The 19,397-nt window shown below is 40.0% G+C and overlaps 1 protein-coding gene across 5 annotated transcripts in view; it reads left to right on the forward strand.

Annotated features, from left to right (window-relative positions):
- Positions 1-17,477, forward strand: part of EYA3 (EYA transcriptional coactivator and phosphatase 3) — a 106,753-nt gene extending 89,276 nt beyond the window's left edge. For 4 of the 5 annotated variants that reach the window (XM_036256723.1, XM_036256720.1, XM_036256719.1 and 1 more), the window contains 4 exons: positions 1,813-1,927; positions 3,357-3,478; positions 9,890-9,990; positions 13,775-17,477. In XM_036256723.1, the coding sequence (XP_036112616.1) occupies positions 1,813-1,927; positions 3,357-3,478; positions 9,890-9,990; positions 13,775-13,855 (419 nt within the window). In that variant the 3' untranslated portion in view covers positions 13,856-17,477. Of the gene's footprint in view, positions 1-1,812; positions 1,928-3,356; positions 3,479-7,327; positions 7,390-9,889; positions 9,991-13,774 lie in introns of those variants that run through there. The other variant, XM_036256721.1, reaches the window with a different exon arrangement.
- Positions 17,478-19,397: the final 1,920 nt, after the last annotated feature.

The following is a 19,397-nucleotide window of genomic DNA, read 5'->3' on the forward strand; positions in this document are numbered from 1 at the left end:
TTTATAGTGGATGGAAAACTAAGTCCAGGAGTATAGGTTGGCAGTATTCATGTATTGTGATTTGAAAAACCTTGGAAATTCTTTCTACCTAGAATTCTCTCGTATGTCAGGTGCCACCGGGCCTAAGATTCTATTATTTGGAATTAATTATATAATTAATGGTGATATATCCTTATGAGAAAATATTTAAACTGTGAGCCATCACCCTCAAACTTCTATATACACACAAAAGTTGCCTGAAGTTTCAAGGATTCCATAGACTGCCTAGAGGTATATTATCCCAAGTCAAGAGAACCCTTCTACCATACCATGCTACCACTTTCTGTGAAACAGAAAGTAAAAATAGGACTTTGAAGGTCAGTTTGGTTCATTTCTGTTACAGTCCTCCAATACCAGGTAAAAATCACAGGCATCTGGGCTTTAGGAATTGAAGTTAAGTGTCTGCCTACTGAATGCCTGGACCTAATTTCCTGTAGAAATTAATATAACCTTCTATGAGAATCCCCTGAGCCTACCTGGGGAACATATTAAAAGTAATATCCACCTGTATTTTGTAAAAATTTTGAATTATTAAAGTGCCACATCATATTATTAGTTCAGTATATGATATATATATATATATATATATACTTATTTGTATATCATACATGACATAGAGGTATTGGTTTTGTTTAATTAGAAACATTGAGAGTCATCTAATTCTAGGCTTGCATTGTGAAACCATCAATCTAAAAAATTATATGTGGTTCTAGTCCTCATAGAAGTGCCTTCTGTTTTTATGGAATATTGGAAGTAGACTATAGGATTTCTCTTTTTGCCTTCACTATAGAAAAATGAGGGCCAAATTTATTATTTGAATATTATAGCTCAAGTGTCTGATAACATGCTCTCATTACATGAATTCTATTTTGTTATGCTTAATTGTCTGATATTAAGCAGTGTTTTTGGTCTCTTATTGGCTGGAGTTGTTCCAGAAATAAGAACAATAAAAGTAAATAACATTCAGAGAGTTGGTCATTCAACCTGGAACCTCAGGTTGATGTGATCTAAAAGGGGTAAAAGCATAGTTACCCTGGGAGCAGTATATGGTAGTGGAAGGACTACTGAGACCAAAAGCTGTTAAGTTTCTGTGTAATCTTAGCACCCCTTTCCTCCCTCAGTTCTGGTTTCTTTAGAAAGAGTTGGAAATGCTGCAGACTCTTCCAGCTATAACACTTATTTATTTATTTATTTAAATTTTTCTTTTTTTTAATTGATTTTTAGAGAGAGAGGGAGAGAGAGAGCCAGAAACATTGATGAGAGAGAACATCGATTGGCCATCTCCTGCATGCCCCCCACGGGGGATCTGGCCCACAACCTGGGCATGTGCCTTGACTGGGAATCAAACCAGCGACCTCTTGGTGCATGGGTCAGTACCCAACCACTGAACCACACCAGCCGGGCAATAACACTTATTTTTTTACCACTTTAGTTTCTGAGGTCATGTTTAAATCAGTGCTACTCAAGGTATGGTCCCCTAGTCTGCTGAGTCTGCTGCTGATTTGTGAAGAGCAAGCTTGTGCCAGAATCTAATCATAATGTCTTCATCAGCTGATTTTGTTGCTGTGCCCTCTAGCAAACATTCTGATGAAGGGAGTCAAAAAAGCACTTTTAGTAGACTACTTTAGGGTTTTACTAAGATGAGAGCTATATATTAGCTCAGCAGAAAATTTCAATAATACACTATTTCTTAATTGCATTTAGAAGTTGTTTCCTCGATGTCAGCAAGGATATATTGTCAAATGATAAATGTGTCTGCTTTTATTCCCAAAGGCCTTCTCAGTCCCCAGAGAAAGGAAGCACTGCAGAGACTAAGAGCAGAAATTGAAGTTTTAACAGATTCCTGGTTAGGTACTGCATTAAAGTCCTTACTTCTCATCAAGTCCAGGTATGAAAATGGTTCTTTTAGGTCTCATTCCTTCAGAGACACATTCTTTCCTACACCAGTCTAGGACAGGCCATTCCCTAAAATAGGATTTGGGGTGGGGTGAGAGAAGTTTAAATGAAGCAAGGAAGTGTTTAGGTTAGGTGGGAAGCAAGGTCATTTTATACTAACAACACACCTTAGAGTTTTAAGAGAATATATGAAAGCCTTTTTCTTTGCCCTTTTTAAAAAAAAAATATGTTTTTATTGATTTGAGAGAGAGGAAAGGAGAGGGAGAGAAATGCCGATCAGTACACCCCCTGCTGGAGATCAATCCCACAATCTGGGCATGTGCCTGGGACAATGCTCAAGCAACTGAGCCACACCGACCAGGGCTTCCCCTTTTTGCTCACAGAATTAAAACTCAGTAACTCATAATCTCTAGCCCAGGAGATGGGCCTGGTGACACCAAAGAATACATATAGAAGATATATGTCAAATATCCTAAGTATAGGAAGCTTCAGAGAAATGTACCAAAAATTTACTTAGGAAGGCAGGATTCAAAAGAAAGGGCTACATTAGACAGATTAAGGAGATTTCAGCTTGAAGCTTATACTAGAAAATAAATAGTCATATTTGTACTAATATCCCTTACTGATTCCTTCCTCAAAGCAGAAATTCCAGATCTATAACCTAAAAGAGCAAACAGTAAAAGTAACACTGAGGTTATTCAGTGAAGTTAATAAAAAACTTGTGTGCCCTGGCCAGTTTGGCTCAGCGGTTAGAGCGTCCACCTGCGGTCCGGAGAGACCCGGGTTCGGTTCCCGCTAAGGGCATGTACCTCGGTTGCAGTTTGTCCCCGGCCCTGGTTGGTTGTGCGGGTGGCAGCCACTCGGTGTGTCCCTTCACATCGATGTTTCCCTCTCTCTCTCTTCCTCTCTCTCCCTCCCACTCTATCTGTACAAAAAAATGGAAAAATGTCCTTGGGTGAGGATAAAAAAACAACTTGTGAAAGTAACATGTATTCTGGAATCTATGTTGCTATTGTGTGAAGAGCAGAGAGTACTTAAATCATATCTCATTTAAGGGCTGAGTTGCATTCAGATAAAACAGTATTGTAACTGAAAGTCTTTGTCATTTGTTTTCTAGAGAGCGGTATCAGTGACATGGGTTGGTGGTAATTGCTAACAAATGCAGTCAGCTAAAATAGTTAGGGAAATGAGACAGTAATCAAGTTGTTGCTCTGTACCCACTATAGAATATGTCCTTTAATTTGGAAAGTAAATAAACCTGAAATAATTAGAGCAATAACAACATTGGTACTGAACAAATATCATACCAGGCCCTTTAAAGTAAATTTTTAATAATTAGATCCTAAGGAAAAGATCCATTTAATACTTGCTCCTGGGTTGGTTCATCTTTTTGTTTTCTTTTCCTTCTTTCTCCCTTCTAGGAAAAATTGTGTGAATGTTCTGATCACTACAACCCAGCTGGTTCCAGCTCTGGCCAAGGTTCTCCTATATGGACTCGGAGAAATATTTCCTATTGAAAACATCTATAGTGCTACCAAAATTGGTATGGTTTCTATTCTGTGTCTTGTCACTAGCCTTACAATAATACTTCCTACTTATGATGCATTTATTATTTACTAGTCCTTCTGTTAGACACTTTATATATATTTATAATCCTCATACAGTCTTCTAATATTACTGATGAGGCAGTTCAGGCTTAACAGTTATGTAGCTTCCACAAGACTTCACAGATGGTAAATTACTTAAACAGGATTCAAATACCAGATCTGTGGAACTTAAACTTATCGTGCTCTTTTTCTTTATAGTATTTGAAAGAACATAATATCTGGTTTAGAAATCTACTTTTGCCTCGTTTCAGATTTCTTTTTCACAGAGAGAGCACTGCAGTATAGTATAATAGAAAAGTCACTAGATTAAAAATCAAGGACTAAGCTGTATGTTTAAAAATGGTTAAACCCCTCACACTCATTAGGATGGCTACTATCAAAAAACAGAAAAATAACAAGTGTTAGTGAAGATGTAAAGAAATTGGAACCCTTGATTACTTTTGGTGGAAGTATAAAATGATGCTACTGCTATGGAAAACAATAAAAATATATTTAAAAAGTTAAAAATAGAACTACCATATGATCCAGCAATCCCACTTCTGGGTATATATCCAAAAGAATTAAAATCAGGATCTCAAAGAAATATTTGCACACTGTGTTTATAACATTATTCACAATAGCCGAGAGGTGGAAGCAACTCAGATATCCATCATATGAATGGATAAACAAAATGTTGTATATACATACAATGAGATATTATTCAGCCTTAAAAGAGAAGGAAATCTTGTCACATGCTACCACATCTTTGAACTTGGAAGACATTTTGCTAAGTAAAAGAACTCACAAAAGGACAAATATTGTATGTTTTCACTTATATAAGGCACCTAGAGTAGTCAGATTTATAGAAACAGAAAGTAGAATGGTGATTAACAGGGCTTGGGGGAAGGGAAAATAGGGAGTTGTTTAATGGGTATAGAATTACAGTTTTACAAGATGAAAAAGTTCTGGAGATATATTGCACAACAATGTAAGTATAGTTAACATTACTGAAATGTACATTTGAAAATAGTTAAGATGGTAAATTTTAGGTTATGTGTTCTCTTATTATGATTTTTTGAAAAAGCAAAAAAAGAAAGGAATAAGGGCTAAGCTCCCCCATTTACTAGCTCTTTCCTTAGGCAAATTACTTTATCTCCTGATCCTCAGTTTTCTCATGTAAAATGAGAAACTAACAGAGAGGTTGTGAAAATCAAATGAGACTGTGTACATGAAATTACTTTTTGTTGATGTTGTTAATCCTCACCTGAGGATATTTTTCCATTAATTTTTAGATAGAGTGGAAGGGAGGGAGGGAGCGAGCGAGAGAGAAACATTGTGAGAGAGACACATTGATTGGTTGCCTCCCACACAACCGTAACTGGGACCAGGGATCAAATCTGCAACCCTTTGGTCCTTGGACCACTGTTCTAATTGCTGAGCCAAACTGGCCAGGGCTGAAGGTATTTTTTAACCCCCCAAAAATGTATTCAGTACCAAGTACAGGCATACCTCGTTTTATTGCACTCCACAGATGTTACATTTTCTCCTGATTGAAGGCCAGGCCCTTCACCAGCAGAAAGATTACAACTCACTTTATTATGATACTTGCTTTAATGCAGTGGTCTGAGATCCAACCTTCAATATCTCCAAGGTATATGAAATAGTGGGTACTCAATAAATAGTTGCTGATTTAACTAATTCATTGGCACCAGGTTTCTATAAAGCCAGCTTGTTTTACTGAGAAGGTAGCAGAACATCTCACTCTGATCCTTATGTGCTGACCAGGAACCTCTCAGTGCATAGGACAACACTTAACCAACTGAGCCACACTGGCCAGGGCAAAAAGTTATCTTTTAAGCAAAGGCATAAAGGAGGTGAGGGTGTTAACCATTAGCATATATGAGGAAAGAGCATGCCATGGAGAGGAAACAGCAAGTAGAAAAGGTTGGAGGCATGTTTGAGGAAGAAGAATGTTAGAAAATAAAGTCAAAGAGGTTAAAGGAGAGTGGGAAGATCCTATGGGGCCTTATAGACTACTTTAAAGACTTTGGCTTTTATTCTGATGAAATGCTATTTTAAGGTTTTGAGCAAAAAAGTGACATTATCTGACTTACACGTTAAAGGGATCAGTCTGGCCCTGGCCGGTTTGGCTGAATTGTTGGAGCGTCGGCCTGCAGACCAGAGAGTCCCGGGTTCGGTTCCCACTAGGGGCACGTACCACAAATAAATAAATTAAATTAATTCTTAATAATTAAAAAATAAAGGGATCAGTCTGGCTTCTGTGTAACATTTTGAGGAGTGGAGCTGGGAGTCAAGTTAGGAGGTTATTGTAATCCAACATGCAATCATGGGGGCTTGAACCAAAGCATTAGCTATGGAGGTTGAGAAGTAGTCAGTTACTGCATATATTATGAAGGCAGAGCTGACAGCATTTGCTGATAGTCTGGATGTGAGGTGTGAAGGAAAAGAAGTTAAGGATGACTCCAAGAATTTTCCCTAAGCAACTGAAAGGATGAAGATGTCATTTACTGAGATGGAGAAGGCTGTAGTACAAAGATTAGCAGTTAAGTTTGAAATAATTATTAGACATTCAAGTGGAGATGTCAGTTAGACAGTTGGATATCTGATTCTGGGTTTCAAAGGAGAGCTATACGCTGGAGATATGTAATTAGGAGTTCTCTGTGTACGTGTGGTTATTTAAGACTGGATGAGATCGAAGGCATAAGTGCAGATAGAGAAAAATAGATGTCTAAGAACTCAGCCTTGGGACTCTCTAACATTTAAATGTTTGGATCTTGACCTGGCTGGATTGGTTTAGTGGTTAGAACGTCTGCCTGTAGACCAAAGAGTCTCAGGTTCAATTCCTGGTCAAGGGCACATACCTTGGTTGTGGGTTCAATCCCTGGCCCTGGTCAAGTTCATGTGGGAGACAAACAATTGATGTGTCTCTCTGACATCATTGTTCCTCTCTCTCTCTCTCTCTCTCTCTCTCTCTCTCTCTCTCTCTCTCTCTCTCTCTCTGTCTCCCTTGCACTCTATCTAAAAAAAATCAATGAAAAAATATCCTTGGGTGAGGATTTGTTTTTTAATGTTTGGATCCTGAGGTATGTTGACAAAAGAATATTCAATGTAAGAAAAAGTCTTAAAAGTTTATTTGGGTCAAACTGACAATTGCCAGGAAACAAAAACTCAGTGGATTGAGAATACTGCTCCAGAGGAGGGCAGTTTAGCAGCTTATTTTATACATTAGAATCAAAGGAGGATACTGAAGGGGGCGGTTACATGAAATTCATTGGTGGGAGATTAGGGAGGCTGGAGAAAGCAAAGCAAGGAAATCTCTGAGATTGGATGAAAAGCAAAACAGAAAAACACATACTTCTTTTACATTGGTGGGTACAGGATAATTAATATTTACAGCATGTAGAGATGGCATGTGGACAACAAGATAACAATGTGGTTTCATGTTGTGGTGGTGGCAGTCATGCCTTCAAGGCATCCGGAAAAGATTATTACTGTGACATTTCAAAGGTATGTTATGTTCTTAGATGCACAAGACAATAGACCATTTCAAAGTGAAAGAAAAACTGGCCTTTGAAAAGGAAGCTGCAGACCTAAGACATGACTACTTTCCATGACTTGCTTTTAGTTAGGATGTACCAAACGGGATATCTGAGCATGGTTATATAGGTTCTTGTCAATTGCAGTGTGGTCATCTTAGATTTGTGAATGTGTATGTTCATCACAACAGTTTTCTAGCATATGGTAGTCAAGTGCCTTGAGGAAGAGGCACCTTTTTATTCACACAGGAACCCTGGTGTTAGGTCTCCAAAGACTTGGTTGTTCTTGCAGTTAGAGCTTCAGTTGCTTGACATTTGGTAAGTTGACTCACCATTGGCCTCATCTTCCTGAACAGGAAAACCTGTCTCCAGGATTGTTTTGAGAGTGTAAAATGGAAGAAAATTATTTACCATTCTGGTTGGTTTGGCTCAGCAGTTAGAGTGTCGGCCCGAGGACCACAGAGTCTCAGGTTCCATTCCCAGTCAAGGACACATACCTTGGTTGTGGGTTGAATCCCCAGCCCCTGTCCGGCTCATGTGGAAGGCAACCAGTCAGTGTGTCTCTCACATGAATTATCTCTCTTTGTTTCTCTCTCTCCCTCCCTCCCACTCTATCTAAAAAAATCAATGGAAAAATATCCTCGGGTGAGGATTAAAAGAAATGTATTTACCAACTATATTGGAGTCATTTTTTTATGTAGCTACTTCTTTACTTTGAGCTATTAGTAACTCTCTGTCTCTTAATCCTTTTCAAGGAGACATACCTAAGTGTATTTCATTCTTGATCTTTGCATGCCAGGAAAATGAAAACATTTCTATGTTCTTGTCCTCTAAATATGATACATTCCCTTTTTGGGGTCTTGGGAGAAAGTTTAAAATTCTGTCTTAAAAGGTTTTTATTTTCTATAGACAGAGCATAAATTAGACTGTGGGTCTAGCAGAGGTTGGCTTAAGTTGTGGGATGTAATGGTTAGAATGGAATTAGACAAATAACTCTTGAACAGTTTGAATTAGGGCTCAAGGCAGGGACTAGAATCATCCATTGAATCAGTTGTGAGATTAATATGCATTTACTCAGCAAATATTGAGTGCATGATATGAATGTAAGGCATGACAATGCTGTTGTAAAATATTAGCACTGAAAGGGATCTAAATACCTAAGCCAAGCCTTGTACTAAAAGTAGGAGACTAAAGTCCAAATTATACTAGTATCTGGTCCAGCTGACTAGTCAGTGAACCTGGTTCGAGGTGCCCCTTGGGCAAGATATGTCAAAGACTTTCAGTTACTCAGATGTACCAAACAGGACTTCTGAGTATGGATGGGTACTAGATTCTTGTTAATTCTGACATCGTCATCTTAGATTTGTGTATTTGTATGTTCATTACAACAATTTGCCAGCAGATGGTAGTCAGGTGCCTTGAGGAAGGAGCACCTTTCTATTTACAGGGGAACCCTGGTGTTAAATCACTGGATCTGGCAAGAAGAAAGGATGAGAAGATTAATGGAGCAGGATAAAGAAGGAAGCAGAGTTAGAACCTTGCTTAACTGAAGAAGGTGGCAGAAGCAGGGAAATAAAGTATAAGAAATGGCAAAGGAAATAAGTTCCTTTTTATTTATTTCTGCAAATAAAAAGCAGTATCATCTCTGTTTTAGGTATAGGTTCCAGATGGGATTTGAATTTTGATATATTGCCATATATCTAAAAAACAATCTGCAGTGGATTGAAATTACCCATTTCCCAAGGTCAGGTTCAGTGATACAGTATCTTAGTTGCAGTTGCAAAGTATAATAGTGAGGAAATTCCAAATATGATAAATGTTGCTGCCATATTTATTAGTATTCTGGGGCTCCTCCCCTGCTGAAAGACATATAAGATCCATGCCTAGGACTGTTTCTGGAAAATGAAGAATTAGAGGGAAATGGCTATTTGTTTATTTCTTATTACTAACAAGAAATCAAGGCCTTATGTTCCCATTTTTTTTCCTACACTAAAACAGTTTCCTCCTAGAAATATCCTTTCACAATGTCCAGAGCAGGGGTGAGGAACATCTGGCCTGCGAGTCTTATAAGACCTGCGGAATCAATACCAGCTAACATTGCGTGCCTCACCAAATTAGCCTGACCAAATATAACAGGCTAATTTTTTTTTTTTTTTTTTTTTTTTTTTATCCTCACCCGAGGACATTTTTTCTATTTTTTGTTCAGATAGAGTGTGGGAGGGAGAGAGAGAGAGAAACATCGATGTGAAAGGGACACGTCGAGTGGTTGCCACCCACACGACCCAACCAGTAACAGGCTAATTTTTAAGTTGATAATTTTGTATGGCCCTCGAATTATGTTATAAACATCCAAGTGGTCCTTGGCAGAAAAAAGGTTCCCGCCCTTGGTCTAGAACCTAGACTTGGAGTCAGGAGCCCAAAGTCTAGATGTAAGCTTGTTTGGATCGGGGACAAGTCACTAGTTCCATTTCATCTGTTAAAATAGGGAGTGATACCCGTCTCACTGGAATATTTTGAGGATTAAATAAGGATACCCTGAAAATGGCTTTGTAAGCTGTAAAGTACAGGAGATGGGAGATGTGGAAAAGGGAACCAGTGTACACAGTTCTCACACTGCCCACTTAGCCTCCCATTTATAGATGCAGAGGACCTACTGGACCTCTAGTTGCCACAGCCACTCCCATCAGGCAAAATTCCAGATCTGCCACTTACTTTGTCTAAGTACAGGCAGGTGAACCTAGCAGCAGCCCTTTTCTTTGTTGTCGAAGGTCGGATAGAATGTCCTAATAGGAAATTGCTTTCTCTCATCAGGTAAAGAGAGCTGCTTTGAGAGAATTGTGTCAAGGTTTGGAAAGAAAGTCACATATGTAGTGATTGGAGATGGACGAGATGAAGAAATTGCAGCCAAACAGGTAACCATGGTAAAGAAAATGGTCTATGTGGAAATGCACTGAACAATTAGAGAAATGATAAAACTCAGAAATATTAGACATCTGTTGTACATGTACATTGTTGTTTTTCTTCCTCCTCTTCCTCTCCCATTTTTCTTTAAGAAAAAGAGGATCATTTTGTTTCCCAGGAAGGAGTTTTCTCTATAAGTTGTTAGATTCTCCCCTTATCCCTCCTCACTGCCACTCAGAAATCTTAAACTCTGAACCCTGCTATGGGGACACCCCCCCACACATCATTAAACCTGATGTGATCCCCATCATCATCATAGAGGGCAGTGCCTTTTTTTTTTCTCCCAAATCATTTAATTTTATTTTTTAAATAGGTATAGCCCTGCCTGTGTGGCTCAGTGGCTAAGTGTTGACTCATGCACCAAGAGGTCGTCAATTCAATTCCCAGGCTGGGCACATGCCCAGGTTGTGGGCCCAATCTCCAGTTGGGGGCCTGCAGGAGGCGACCAATCAATGTTCTCTCTCATCAATGTTTCTATCTCTCTCTCCCTCTCCTTCCCTCTCTCCCTCAAAATCAATAAAAGGAAAAAGTTAATTAAAATAGATATAAATATATCATCTATAAAATTCTTATATCTCCAAACTTGAAGACAGATTTTTCTAACTTATTTTAAAGTCATCATTTTAAAACACAGTGTGATTCTAATACATTTTTAAAATTTGAAAATAGAGCCCTGGCCAGTTTGGCTCAACGGTTGGAGCGTTGGCCTGCGGTCCAGAGAAACCCTGGTTCGGTTCCCGCTAAGGGCGCGTACCTCGGTTGCAGTTTGTCTCTGGCCCTGGTTGGTCGTGCGGGTGGCAGCCATTCGATGTGTCACTTTCACGTCGATGTTTCTCTCTCTCTCTCTCTCTCTCCCTCCCACTCTATCTGAACAAAAAATGAAAAAATGTCCTCAGGTGAGGATAAAAATAAATAAATAAAATTTGAAAATAGAGCCCTGGCCAGGTGGTCCAGTTGATTGGAGCATCATTCCATACACCAAAAGGTTACAGGTTCCTTTTCAGTCATGGCACATACCTAGGTTGTGGGTTCGATCCCCAGGGTACATACGGGAGGCAACTGATCAATGTTTCCCTCACTTCTCTTACATCAATTTTTTTCTCCCTCTGCCTTCCTCTCTCTCTAAAAAACCAATAAAAAACATTCTCAGGAGATAATTTTTTTTTTTTTTTTTATCCTCACCCGAGGACATTTTTCCTTTTTTTGTTCAGGTAGAGTGGGAGGGAGAGAGAGGAACAGAGAGAGAGAGAGAGAAACATCGATGTGAAAGGGACACATCGAGTGGCTGCCACCCGCACGACCAACCAGGGCCGGGGACAAACTGCAACCGAGGTACATGCCCTTAGCGGGAACCGAACCCGGGTCTCTCAGGACCGCAGGCCGACGCTCTAACCACTGAGCCAAACCGGCCAGGGCGAGAATTTTTTTAAAAATTGAAAATATAGTACCTTTCAATTGTCAAGAACAGTTAATTAACAGTAGGAAAGGTAGAAATTTACTAAGTTTGAATAAAAACTTTTGAATAAGTGGATGGAATTGAAAAGTGACTATTGGATCTACATATCTTTGAGAGTACCTTTTTTTAATAACCAACTATCAAAATAAGCTGAACTTAGAACTCAACTTTTAGATTGTTGTATCAAAAAGTAAAAACCCAAGATTTTAAAAAATAATTATGCATGTGCACTTATCATTCACCAAAAATATTAATAGTAAAAGAAAAAAGGATTTTTGTACCATTAGTAAAATAAAATTGTTTTTTTTTTTTTCCTCACCTGAGGACATTTTTCCATTTTTTGTTCAGGTAGAGTGGGAGGGAGAGAGAGGAACAGAGAGAGAGAGAAACATCGATGTGAAAGGAACACATCAAGTGGCTGCCACCCGCACAACCAACCAGGGCCGGGGACAAACTGCAACCGAGGTACGCGCCCTTAGTGGGAACCACAGGCCGACGCTCTAACCGCTGAACCAAACCGGCCAGGGCATAAAATTGTTTTTAAATATATAATTTATAAGTATAATAATTAGATATATCCTTGAACATATTACTGTCTGGGTTCCTGTATTCTCTTATTTGTAAAATAAATGGTTTTGATGACAAAATCTGTTCAACTTGCTTGAAAATTCTCTGATTTTAGAATTCTATGCCTAGAGATGACTTTTTTTTGCCTGTATGTCTATATTTTTTAAATACAATCATTGGGTTTCTTTCACATGTTTAAAAACATGTAAAACTTACATTTTCTTTGGAATTTAGACAGCTCACATTTGCCTGCCTGATATCAATACCAAAGTTATTCAAGTATTCTCTGAGGTAAAAATTTGGGGTTTTTTTCCTGCTAGAAGCAAGGAGACCAGTTAGATAGCACCACTATCATTGAGGAATAAGGAGAAAGATTTACTTAAGACACTGGTGGAAGGGGGACAGACATGAGGAATGACAGAAGGATTTATTTTGAAGAAAAAAATCACAGAATCTGTTGAGAGTTAAAGATAATTTTGAAGATTCTAGCTTCGGAGATTAGGAGAAGGGTGATACTATGAGGCAGATTTATGAACATAGTAAGAAGATGCCAGTTTGTGATCATTGAATGTTGAGCTCAATTGCAAAAGTTGAATTTGAAGTAACTTTGTTACATTCAGTTATGATTTTTCTCTACTACTTTATTTAAAAATAAATCACAGGCCCTGACCGTGTAGCTCAGTTGGTTAAAGTGGTATCCTAACCCAGGTACATGCCCTTGACTGGAATTGAACCTGAGACCCTTCTGTCCTCTGGCTGACGCTATAACCGCTGAGCCAAACTGGCCAGGGCTTCTGCAACCTTTTTTTTTTTTCCCTGCAGCCTTTTTGAGAGAAGGCTTTCTAGACCTTATTTGAATACACCCAGGAATAAAGAGGCTTCTTCCACGTATCCTGTTCTACTGTGTGGTTGTCCACACTGTTAGGATGTTCCACCTTCCACTGAACTTAAATTTATCTAAATTTCATATCTTGGTCCTAGTCTGGCACTCCTGACTATAACATAACAACTCTGCCTCCTCTTCTCTATATTTAAAAGCCTTTTAAATATTATGTGTGAGCAGCAAGGTAGAAAAAGACACTGAGTTGCATGCCAAAAAAAACTATTCTAGAACTTCAAAATCCTGGCTAATTTGTAACCAGTTTGAATAAGACGATCAATAAAGCTAATCTCCTTCAGCTTCATAGAGCATAGTTTCTAACACTTGAATTTGTCAAAGCCCTTTTAAAGGCTTTCATAATAGCATATATTATTCTGAACATAATTGTGACCACATTATATAATGGGATTGTTATTTCTCAGATTTATATGTTCTGATTCTTGGCGATGGACAAGATTTGGGCGTTGTAGCTCTATAACTTTTAGGAAATTGACTATCTGTAAGAAAATGTAATATTAATACTGATTTCATATGTGGCTATTTTATTTGAACTTGAAGACCAATATATATAGTAGCTAGAATAAGTATATCTCATAAAAACATAGAGTTACCACTGAAACCTAATAAAAATCTCACATTTGTAGAGTGTCCTATAGTGTACAAAGTCCTTATACATATGATTTATTTGATCCTTATGACAGCCCCATGAGGTGGGCAGGAGTAGAAAGGATTACCAAGAACCTTGGGGAGAGATCTGTGGAGAAAGGGGTTTGGGTATATATGACATCCCAGAAGAAGTTGGGTTAACCAGCTAATCCCTGCTCTCTTCCAGCACAACATGCCTTTCTGGAGAATCACAAACCATGGAGACCTAGTATCCCTCCACCAGGCTTTGGAGCTTGATTTTCTCTAAGAACTGGAATGAAGAGCCTTTCCCATGAGCTGCTTTTCACTCCTGAAAGGAGCTGGAGACCGGAACCAACTGGGAACTCTCTCTCCATGGAATGCTGGCGAGAACACAATCAGAACCAACAGCTGCAAGGGATGAAGCTTATTTTTGTTAAGTGTGAGCTGCAGCCCCCATGTTCATCCTCATGCAGAAGCAGGAGACAACTGGATTGAAAGAAGAATAGACTCGAAGAATAGACTCACTGCAGCTAAAGTGCTTTTAATTCTTCTGTTTTTTGTTTTGTTTATTTTGTTTCAAAAAATGAAGAAAAGAAAAAAAAAAAAGGAAATTCTTGGGGCAGAGTTGCACTCTTCGTCCATGACCTGATTGAGAACTGCTGTTAACTTGTGGTGATAGGATAAACGTGGCAGACTTTTGTAATAACATCTCTTGCGGTCTTTATAATCTTAGCTGTAGAACATATTCCCAGTGAATGTATATGTAATTTTTATAGGTAAGAGTCTGGTCTCTGAAGCAGGTTTTCCCTCCTTTCTTTTTCTAGCGAGAAAGGGGTGTGTAAAGTTTCCTTGGAAAATAGTAATTGAAATATCTAAAATACCTCTCTGTGACAGTAGCACCTCTTTAGCTGCTCCAGTGGTCTGCTCTCTAGGATGGTTTCTCTCCTGTTCTTCCATCTCCTAGTTTGCTGAACTGTGGGGCACTGGACACTGATTAACTTTAGACTTTGGTATTTCCCATCCTAGAAGCCTTAGTCCCCTTTCCAGTCCCTCTTCCCCTTTAACCAAATGCCGCAATCCTGGAAACTCCTTCTCCTAGACAGTAAATGCTAAGCCTTCAGCTTGACTTTTATTCAAAGACTATGCCCCGAGGTCTTACCTCTAAACTGGAGAGAAGGAACTAAGGCTTCTTGTGAATTTCCACTTCTTTGGTTCTTGAAGCAGGAAGATTCCACCTTCTCCTTCTGCAGAGAATCACTCCTTTCCCAAAAGATGCTCACTCCTACAGCCTTCTCTTCCTTCTTAGTCATCAGTGTAAGCTCCTGTCCCTTTCCTGCCCTGCGTATGTCACAGCCCCCTCCATGCAGCTCTGGCCAATCCCTAGGCTTTGGACCCAAGAAGTCAAATTAAGTCTAAGAACAGGCTCATAACTACATATTGGCCAAAACTACCATTGTAGTTGACTTACTTGGAAGCTGTTAAGCCCTATGGAAGGTATTCTGGGCATATATTTACCCAGGTCTCTCTGAAACCGAAGAGGAGATTGCTGTGATCAAAACCCAATTTCCCCATGGTATACTCTTCCCACTTCTCAAATCTCATTCTAAAATGGAAAGCCAAAAGCCAGAAAGACTTTTCTGTTTAAAATGAAGTTGCTTCACCCCCTACTCCATGCCTGGAAACTTAATCCTGAGCCAAATGCAGGAACATCTATCTCCCTAGAGCTAAGGAAGTCCAGTCTCTACCTGGCTGAAAAGAGGGATACTTATCTAAGCACCTCAGAGAAATGTAGTCTGGGAGGCATCCTTGACCAACCCCAGCTATACTTGCTTGTCCCTAGAGAGATTGCATATTCATGTCCAGAGATGTTGCGGCACAAAGAGGCCAGACTCCTCCCAAGGCCAGGTCACTCATATGGCAGAGAAAGGCTGTTTATACACATTCCTTCAGAACTGATTGAGAAACTGCTTCATGACACAATTTTAGGGAAGAGGTCTTTGGAGAGGAGCTGAAGTCAGTGCTCATTACTTAGCTGCTTCCTTGGCCTTGTTTCCACTGGCAGGGTGGGGTCGTGGGTTGTGTAGTATGAGTCAGACCTTGCCTTGGTCTGAGTTCAATACAGTTGCCCAGATGCTGCTCTGCCTTGCTTGATAATTGATCTTAGAAAGCTCTATGGTGGTTCTTTTCTTTCAGGCCCCAAGCCCTCCACCTATCAGGAGTATAATTTTTGGTTTCCTGACCTGGACATAGGCCACCCAGTTAGTACTGCGCTTCAGGCTTGTGAGACTATGGAGTGGTACCCCACTTCATGTACCCAGGTTCACACACAAACCCCTCCCTCTCTCTGTTCTTTGGGAGAAGGTCTTTATTCCTAGAATATGACTTGGGCCCCCTTTTCAATGGCCTTTTCTCTCCTGCCCTGACTGCCCAGCCTAGATCTTTGCAAAAGCAACTTGAAATTGACCAAGAGAGGTGTGAAACTCTCTGAGCAGAGCAGCCTTCGCTCTTTTCTGGTTGTTGCCACCCTTGTTAAGAGGGCAGGCAGAAAATGGGACCTGGCTCCTCTTGCCAAAATGAATTGTCCAGGGAACACAGTGCTCTTCATTTACCCTGTGTTTTCCTCCTCCCCAGCACAAAGATCTGGAAAGGAAAATAAGTGGGTAGCACCAAGAGCTCTTGGAAGTTGAGTGCCCAAGGACACTGGGGGCTCTTTTGTCAAGGTGGAAACCCTCTTTACTAGAAAGAGTCCTGGTCAGATTAGCCACATGATGAATCCTTCCTCCAGCTGGAGACTGGGTTCTGGAAGATGGGCCTGCACATTTTGTGGTGAAGACTGTCTAGTAAGGGATCTGGAGTTGTCAAATGTGTCCTGGGTTTAAGAGGTGGCTTGACTCTCGAATGTAAAACTGACTGTGCCTTAGCATCACCCTGTCCAGTGCCCCTGGGACAGCTGGTGGTGTCCAGGAGAATGGATTCCTGCTCCAGATTTAGACGCTTTTATTTGGTTTGGGGTGTTCCTGTCTTCTGCTCTGCAAGTTGGGGGAGGGGCAAAGCTGGTGTCCCAGGAGACTTGTGCCACAGCTTGTTCGCAGTTTACACAAACTCAGCTTTAAAGCTCCCAAGTAGAATCTGACTGGCAAACTCCAGCTGCAGCATATGGAGCTTCTAGAGGTCCACTCCCTTGAATGGGTGTCAGTGCCCCTGAAGCATGGGGGAGAGGAGAGTGCAGAGCCATTCTCCCTCTTCCTGGGAGAGAGATGGTCTAAGCCAGGGGTGGTGAGCTTGGGGTGTTCCTCTCCTCGATCCTACAGGAAGGGGCAAGTAGGACTCCTCTTAAGCTAGCTCTGTTTCTTACCACTAGATAGGTTTCCTTTTCTATCCAAAAGTTGGAACTCCCCAGATTTACACTATACAAGCCAAATCATTGATTTTTAGAAAGGGAGAGAAACGTCGATCAGCTGCCCCCTGCACGCCCCCTACTGGGAATCGAGCCCACAACCTGGGTATGTGCCCTGACCTCTCAGTGCATGGGATTCTGCTCAACCAACAGCCACACCAGCCAGGGCAGATTCTAAAGTATCTTAAACCACAAGAGAGAAAATCTGGTTCTGTTCCATCCCAGTCAGCAGGCCCTCTGTCCCTTCCTCTCCTCTGAGTCGGACAGCTCTAGCAAGCAAGGCTCATTGGTTAGTTCCTAATGCACTGACAGGAGCCATCCCATTAAGGACGACTTCTCAAAACCTGACCCTCTGGATTACAGATGCCTCGTTTAGCAGTAAAAGGCATTGACTGAATTGGATATATTTATGTGACTGCGGGCATTCGTGGCTATAGAGTCTTTGACCATAATGTTATATGTAATGGGAATTATCTTGTAAACTTGAAAAAAATAAAGTTTTTATTTTCTATACAGTTTGCTCCTGTGTCTTTTCTGAATAGAATCAGCCCAGTAGCCCAGCTGGTAGGCGCCTAAGTAAGGCTTCATAAAAATCTGAACAGCTCATTAAAAGATAGCACCTTTTGATAACTTAGTCATTAATTTCACCAAAAAAGTAGAAACAAAATAACTAACCATTTGGTGTAAATAAATGTACATGGAAAAATAAAAGAAATATCTTAAAATAATTTGCAAGGGAAAGTTTATTTTTTAACTGTTTCTAAAATGAAATTTTATAAAGTTTAGGATTAGTATGATAAGAGATTTCATTTGCTGTCAAATATGCTGAAATTTAATTATTAAAGAGAGAGTAACTTGCTGTGCTGAGCTTACAACACAAAAGCAATAAAACAGACAAACTGACATCAAACCTTGTTTGGGCCTGATTTCATGTCACATCAGCTACTTTATCTCATTTCATTTCTTCACGTTTGGGTCTGACAACGTTATTAGTCTGGAAAAATCAAGAATTTTTTCGCCTTTTATTCCAAAGAGGGAAATCAGAATTCAGCTCTTGCTTTCAAGTACCATACCTGTCAGACTACAAGATGTATTTTTTCCCAAATTACCCCAGAAAAGTGGGGATTGCCATGTATTCTAGGCATTAAATCTTTTCATCAGAAGGTGCAAATTTTGGCCGTGGCCAGGTGGTTCGGTTGGTTGATGCATTGTCCCATACACCAAATGGTTGCAGATTCAATTCCGATCAGGGCACATACCTAGGTTTCGGGTTCAAATCCTGGTCAGAGCACGTATGGAAGGCAACCAATTGATGTTTCTCACATCAATGTTTCTCTCCCCCTTCCTCTCGGCATAGCCTCAGGTGAGGATTTAGAAAAAATAATAAACTCCCTGGCCGGTTTGGCTCAGTGGTTAGAGTGTCAGCCTGCGGTCCAGAGAGACCTGGGTTCAGTTCCCGCTAAGGGCACGTACTTCGGTTGCAATTTGTCCCCGGCCCTGGTTGGGTTGTGCGGGAGGCAGCCACTCGATGTGTCCCCTTTCATGCCGATGTTTCTCTCTTTCTCTCCCTTCCACTCTGTCTGAACAAAAAATGGAAAAATGTCCTCAGGTGAGGATAAAAAAATAAATAAATAATATTAAAAAAGAAGGTGCATATTTTGAACCCACTGTAGATGAAGCAAACTTGTGACTTAGTATACCCTTACTTGCATGTAAATACTAATATTAGAGTATTGATTGCTTCTCAAGTCCAGAGTAAACATCTTCATCTCCTCCTACAATAAGTATAACATCTACATATTTCTCAAAAAAAAACTTTTGGCCCTGGCCGGTTTGGCTCAACTGTGAGAGCATCAGCCCACAGTTCAGAGAAACCCGGGTTCCGTTCCCGCTAAAGGCATGTAACTTGGTTGCAGTTTGTCCCCGGCCCTGGTTGGGGTTGTGCCGAGGCAGCCACTGGATGTGTCCCTTTCATGTCAATGTTTCTCTCTCACTCTAACTGAACAAAAATGGGAAAAAGTCCTCAGGTGAGGATAAAAAAAAAATTTTGGTGGCAGGAAATTTAGGTTTTTTTATTCTTCAAAAACATGTTTCTTGACATTTTTTTTAAAAAATAATTGATGGGAATCTTCAAAGGAAATTTTAATGGCACATAATTGTTACTTGTTAGAGTTCTTGATTCTGTAAACTGTTAAGCGTATATACAAATTAAGCTTTTTCTATAGCTTTTTAGGTAATACAGTATACATTATTTGGAGTTAATTGCATACATATTGCCATCATTTGACAACTTCATCTAGAGTATAGATGAGAACTTTGGCATAAAAACAACATCTTTTTGGGTTTTTTTCAGGGAAAAATAGGGAATTGCCTAAAACTTTGCATCTTTCGTTGACATATTTGGTATCTCCCCTGAGCCTGGTCTCCACAT

The sequence above is a fragment of the Molossus molossus genome, unplaced genomic scaffold (assembly GCF_014108415.1).
Source record: "Molossus molossus isolate mMolMol1 unplaced genomic scaffold, mMolMol1.p scaffold_m16_p_12, whole genome shotgun sequence".
In the NCBI taxonomy this organism is placed as follows: domain Eukaryota; kingdom Metazoa; phylum Chordata; class Mammalia; order Chiroptera; family Molossidae; genus Molossus; species Molossus molossus.